The sequence below is a fragment of the Sinocyclocheilus anshuiensis genome, unplaced genomic scaffold (genome assembly GCF_001515605.1).
Source record: "Sinocyclocheilus anshuiensis isolate Anshui unplaced genomic scaffold, SAMN03320099.WGS_v1.1 scaffold985, whole genome shotgun sequence".
In the NCBI taxonomy this organism is placed as follows: domain Eukaryota; kingdom Metazoa; phylum Chordata; class Actinopteri; order Cypriniformes; family Cyprinidae; genus Sinocyclocheilus; species Sinocyclocheilus anshuiensis.
Window position 1 is genome coordinate 184,992 of NW_015557117.1, and position 7,140 is coordinate 192,131.

At 33.2% G+C, this 7,140-nt stretch overlaps 1 protein-coding gene across 1 annotated transcript in view; it reads right to left on the minus strand.

Moving 5' to 3' along the window:
• The window catches only part of LOC107677757 (dihydropyrimidine dehydrogenase [NADP(+)]), a 177,070-nt gene that overhangs the window by 136,824 nt on the left and 33,106 nt on the right, over positions 1-7,140 (minus strand). The window contains exon 3 of the mRNA XM_016472774.1: positions 2,913-2,995. Coding sequence (XP_016328260.1) covers positions 2,913-2,995 — 83 coding nt within the window. The remainder of the gene's footprint in view (positions 1-2,912; positions 2,996-7,140) is intronic.

A 7,140-nucleotide genomic window follows, 5' to 3' on the forward strand; every position in this document is an offset into this window, starting at 1 on the left:
GTAAATGTTGAAATTAACATTAACTAAGATTAATAAATGTTTTCTTTCTTTCTTAGCTCATGTTAACTAATGCAGTAAACTAATGTTAACTAATGTGACCTTATTGTAAAGTGTTACCAAATATTTTTTTCTTCAATAAGGTTGAATTCAAATTAAGAAGTGACAGTAAAGTCACTAAATACAATACAATTATTTAAATAATAATAATATTTACAATATTACTGTTTTTATTGCATTTTTGATCAAATACGGTGATCATAAGATCCTTCCTTTAAAACACTGGAAAATATTGAACCTAAAACCAAGATGATATTTAATCATTTTCATTGATACGCACTAACATAACAATAAACAGCTATATTTATCTACACAAGGGCAGCACGATTATGATAAATAATAATTGTTGATTATTCCCTTGAAATTGAAATTTTGATTATTAATTACGATTATCACAATTTACATTGAATGATGTTTATACCATTGTTTGAAGCAACTGCATGCCATATTTTTATATGAAAATAAACGAGTTGAAAACACTCAAACTGAAAAACTTTTATTGCTTTTCTATAGTATTAATCATAGTCATAGTCATCATTAGTCATATGATGCGATTTCCTGTTTTCCTTTGTCTTTGGAGTGTTAAAAGCTGTTCGTGCATACAGAAGATCCGTAAAGTCGCAAAGATTAAAGTCTCAAACCCAAAGAGATATTCTTTATATAAGTGAATGCTCAGCCACGCCTTCCTAAAACGCCTCGTTCAAACACGCCCCCACTAAGTCACTGTGTGGAAAGATTTGCAAAACACCACCCAAATGTTGACGCAAAGAAAGAAAGCGTAATTTTTATTCTTGCTGTAGTATTGTTGCCGCCGCCGCCATGTCGTGGAGACGCTGTGTGTTTCGTTGCGAAAGCTAAACTACTTTGTTTGGCCTTCTAGGACACAACTAGAAATCAGTGGTTAATTTCAATTTACAACACTGTTCCAGAACAGTACAACCCAAATATTTGAGTGTGTGCAGCACATTTTACGGAGGAAAGTTTCCTGAACCTGGTAAGGGGCGTACATTTTCCGTCACATGCTTGAGGTATTCAGCCAATTACAACGCACTAGATAGCCGGCCAATCAGAGCACACCGCGCTTTTCAGAACGATGAGCTTTGTAAAAACCAACGCTTTCAGAAAGGCGGGGCATAGAGGAGCAACAATAATGTACAGTATGTGGGAAATTATGTTCTTTTTAGCAACGTCATATGAACCCTTTAAGCCTCAAATGTCAACTATACATTGGATTAGTTTCTTCTTTAAATAATAAAAAAAGTAAAAAAAAAAATAATAATAATATGCATGTTATTATATAAATTAAAACAATGGACAAACCCTCAAGATAACTTTTAGAAAGAAAAAAAAAACACAAGCAATCATAATAACATAAGGGGACTTTGAACTATTAAATTGCCGCTTTGAGCGATTAAGTAATTGTGGCATCCGTAACTGTAATCGCGATTAGAAATTTGATTAATAGCGCAGGCCTAATCCACACAGAGTTTTACTAAAATATCTTAACATATTAAAAACGCCATGCTGAAACATTTTTGATTGATGGCACAAATAGTTGATTTTTCAAAAACTTGAATAGTTTTGATTCGGTGCAAGACAAGAAAAGATTACAAAAGTAATCTAATGAGACTGCATAAACAGCAAACTAAAATGATTTTCATGATGTTACTGAATTTTATATTGTCAGCCAAATCATCACATATATTGTGATTATTCTTTTCATCACTCAGACCTTGGTTCTATGCAAAAAGGATGGATGGATGGATGGATGGACGGACGGACGGACTAACTAATGAACAATATCTGTACCTTTATATATTTTGTTTAATATCAGCAATCATTTATCAAATCCATGCTTGGAGTGAGCAATTGAGAATCATCACAAACTATACCATCATGAAATCTAATTTACAGGAGGAGGAGATCACATTACACAGTAATTAACTAGCACAGAATGAAACCCAAAGCCCAAAATGTAGACTATATACAAGTTAATCATCCCATTTTAGTCAGAAAAAGCCCAAAAGATGTCTATTTTAAAACAATGGATGAATAGTTCACTCTTTATATTGATAAACAGGTCTCTATAGAGGACAAATATAGGTTCAGTGCCTAAAAACTTTTGCTACACAACACGGGCATAGAACTAAATATGTTTAATCTGTCAAATCTAGTGAAAAAGTGACGTTCATTGGTTAAATACGTATAAAGGGTAGGCATAATAAGCAAGGCTTCGGCCTACACCTTTTTCGGAAATTATGTTCATTTATTTTATTTTTTGTGAAAAGTTGTCTGTAAGGACCAAAATAAACAGAATTGATGATTGATGATGTTAGTGGGAAACAGGCCTAATAGCAAACAATGTCATTTATATGAAGATCATTGTACTTAATAGATTTCAGTTAGGACTCTGTTCAGCTTATTTGAAAAGCACATATCTTTATTTATCACTTACATTGTTTTTTAAGACTGCATACTGAAAGTTACAGCAGAACACCAGCGGTCCTCATGATCAAGTATTCTGATGTTGTCTTGGGATCCCCAAAAGCATTTTCAACTAACAAATTAAACATTTACATTTTTCACTGTGCACTCAGCCTTAGCATCTCTTGCAGGGTTGAAGAGTCAAGGCAAAGCCCAAAGGGAGGCTTCCTTCCAACAAATTAATCCCTGAGAAAAGCAGAGCCGAGTGCTGCCTGTACACCCCTCTATTCCCTCAGTAATGAAGAATGACTGACGCCGCTACTCATCCTCACCTCGCCGAACGGCACGCACATGCACACGTGTTCCTTCGGCTGCCCACCCAAACTCTTCTTTGCGTTGACTGTGACTGTTGCCATGGAGACAGTGCTTACCTCAGTGCTTCCCGAAGTGCCCCACGCTCGCTCAAAGTCGTGTGCTTGATGTCATCGAAGTTGTTCTCCAAATTCACACAAGACTGTGGGAGTAAAGCACACAGAGACATTGGTGGGACAAAGAGGCGCATTTACTGAAATTTTTAGGTTGTATTTTAAGTAAAATAATGACATTTATGTCAGTGCGTCAGTTATACAATGAATTTCAGGAGGACAACGTTATAAAGGAACATTTTTTAAGCTAATTTCTTGGCTAGAATTTTATGAATGATCTAATATGTGTCCAAATTATTTATGATTGCTTTACTCTTTGTTTAGGTTGCTATGAATTTAAATATGTAATAATTCATATATTTATTATGAATTTTCATCGTTACAAAATATGTATGACTTGCTTTATTCTGTGGAACACAAAATAAGATATCTTGAAGAATGTTGACCACTGGGGACCATTAAAAAAATTAAAATAAAATAATTGAGACAATTCTTAAAATATCTTCTACTGTATGTTCCACAGAATAAATAAAGTCATACAGCTTTGGAAATTGGATTGACATGAGTTGAACTGACATGAATTGAAATTAATTTTCATTTTTGGTTTCAAGTTAAAGTTTTCTTTCTTTTTTAAAAGTTTAAGAAACACCAAAATATTGTATTGTATTTAAAAAAAAAAATAATAATAATAATAATGTTTTGTGAAAGTGCACAAGCTTCTTTCTATTTTCTACTTTCTATCACTCCAAACTTTTGTTTGAGTTCCTTTTGGTGGATTTAAACAACAAACTGTACATTTTAAATTTTAAATTAATATAATCAGTATATTTGTTGTGTTCTGTAAATAAGACAATTGCTGCGAAAAACAGCAATCCTTATCCTATAAAGGAAACCAAACATCGTTTAAACAGTTCTAAATTGTGAGGAACATAAGGAATATTCCATAGGCTGTAGATTTAAATATGAACACGCTGAAGGATTATGTCGTTGAGCAGACTGTTCAGAGATTATCCTGCTTTTAAAGATTTACGAGTTTCTGCTTTAAAACGGAAGGATTAATTGGTGCCATTTAACACTGTAACATGACATGGCTGACATTATCAGAGAGGCATTAAAGAGGATTCCCCCAACCCCTCCCTTTTTAGGAGGCAAAGTTCAAGCTGCTTAAGCTGTTTTCTTTATTCCATAAACTAATACAGTTTCACAGAAGTCATTGTGACAACTAACTTAAGCTATTTAATGAAATTCAAAGGGATGAGCATCCAGGAAATTCCCCCGCACATATATACGGCTGAGGCGCCAAGAAAATAAAATCACAACATGATTGAGATTGAGGCTAACTCGATTTCACACACTGAGTTAATTTATGGCATGAGAGAGAGTTACTACATTTTATTATAACACAGATGGGAGGTGAATAAGAAACCAATCCAGCCATCTGATATTCTGCTACAGTTCTTTTATGAACCTCCACTGGATTCTGATCTTCAGCTGGCAACCTTGTGTTGCAGAAACCTCTGCCAAGATACAGATTGAGAAGAGACAAATCCAGAATAGAGTCTGTTTTACAATGCACATCTTAATTTCTTTTTAAATGTTGCCTCAGTATGATGACTTGTATTCTACAAGAAGAATTTGCAGGTATTATTAATACCACTCATAAGATTTCAAAGAATATCATATGACAACGTCACCACGTTCAAACATCTGACTATAATTTTGATTTGAAAGCTGAATATGTGAGTGGTGTGGAGAAGCAGAGTTGCATGATTTTGCCTGGAGTGAGAAGGGTTAGGGTTTTTTTTTTTTTTTTAAATTGGAGCATGTTTTTGCTCTCTCCTCACAATCAATGGATCACTGCTCTATCACAAGCAGAGCACATGTTAACAGCCCATAATACAACTGCATGTCAGCAATACAGATGGGTGGATCAATCTTGAAGTACTTTTGATACTGATGCTGTATCGAGATGAACGATCCTCACATAAAGCTACCAATCTTAAGAGTTTAAGTAGTGATCTAATCATTAAAGTGCATGTGAATCCGTGTATCATTCGATCATTCGTTTTTTTATTTAATATTGAAAGTAGAAAAATTAGAAAAAGGCTTAAATGCAGCTTAAATTTACGTTTTTCGTTCATGGGTGGAAAAATGAATAAACAGCTTGAATACTCGATTTCTACATGTGGGCGGGAATTAAACGCCCTTTCTGCTGATTGGTCAGCCGAAGATCAAACCGTGCCGTCATCAGTTCTTCTGCAGTATCACGAATAATAGTCCTCAGCTATTCTGTTGTTCTCTTTATTTTTCAAAGGCATGACATTTTGTAGTTAGTTTGAACATAACGTGAGATATCAGTTATAATCAATTTTAATAAAACACAAGACTATATAACTCTAACAGTAGGCTATTTAATATCTGTTGTTCTCCGGTTGTCAGTCAGAATGACAGTTCTTGCGTGAACATAGGCCAACCCAAGCCAATTTATTATTCTTTCCTTTTTGTCTTTGTGTTTCAAATATTTATTTTGAAACAAATTAATACATTTCTTAATTAAACAAACATACTTACTGGGTGAGCAGGGTAGGCTATGACAGCTGTCATATCATACCCTGCCATGCCCAGCTGATGCAAAAAATAGAATTTATATCTACAGAGAAGAAAGCCCTGTCTAGACTCTGCCATGAGTTGTGTCGAGCTATTCATTAGCCTGTTTGTTTGATGAAAAAAGATTAAATGTAGTTGCAATAAATGCGTTAAGAATCCTTAAGCTGAATTCTCGTTTTTCGTTTTTTGGAAAAAAACTTTCAATATTAAATAAAAAAACGAATGATCGAATGATACACGGATTATTCATGTGCATCACAAGTTTTTAAACTGCATTAGCAAATAGTTAGCAGGATAGGAGCCATTTCTCTTTCTGCATATCTGAACACAAATATTAACGCTGAAAGATGCATACAGTATAAATTAGTGAGAAATATAAAAAAATTATATATACATTATATACATTATATACAAACTAAAGTTTGTGGTCAGATTTTTTTTTAAATAAATTAATAATGATAGTAAAGACATTTACAATGTTACAAAAGATTTATATTTTAAATAAATGCTTTTCAAAACATCCTAAAGAAATATTAAAAGTATTAGAATAACAGCATGAATGATTTCTGAATGATCATGTGAAACTGAAGAGTGGAATAATGGCTGCTGAAAATTCAGCTTTGCCATCAGAGGAATAAATTCATTTTTACAGTTTAAACTGTAATAATATTTCACAACATTATTGTTTTGACTGTATTTTTTTTATCAAATAAATGCAGCAATGGTGACCCCCAAGCTTTTAATTGGTAGTAACAAAAAAAAAAAAACTTTTTGCATTGTAATATAAAAACATGAAAGAGAAGTCTGATTATTTTAGGTTAAGGCCTATTCAATTTGAAAAATGTTGACTTTCAAATATAATGCTCAATGGCTATAATTATTCAATCTATCTTTAGAAACTGCAAACATTTTACATTTAATAGAGGTATGAGTACTGTTACCGGTAACAATATTGATGATATTTACCTTGATAGAGCTTGGAACTGAATTTAAAAAATAAATAAATACAATTTGGTATATCGGAGCCATTTCAGAATGCTTAGCTGCTTTAATCCACTCACATATTCTTTCTGATACCACACATTTTTATACAGATAATTTTATATATGTAATTTTTCTAATATCATATAAAGCACCATGTGTTATTTTGTGATGTCATTTCATATGCAAAAATACTTGACCTTGGTCAACCCTGCGTCACAGTAGACTAATCTCACAGCTTCTGTGTGGTATTAAAACTCATCTGTGTGGTAAAATGAAACATAATTACATTTCCAATTACACTGTGGCATTGTTGGGACTGGGATAACCATTGACATTTTCTCTTGAAATTATATGTAGCATTTTCCCTTGCAAAGGATTAGTCTAATCCAACATCTTGGGGGCTTTATTATTATTAATTAGACAAAATGCTTAGTGCTGGGAATTGGTAGTATAATTTAACAGCTAATTAATATGCAAGCTCTGGAAACAAGATTTGGTATTTCATCAACAGTCGCCACATGGTGAAAAAGCATTTAAAATGAACATTTGAATATGCTTATGAACCTTGACTCATAGGGCTCACAGGATATGATAATAATTGAGAGGAAATGTGGAATATTTAATTCATTTGGGGAGTTGGGGG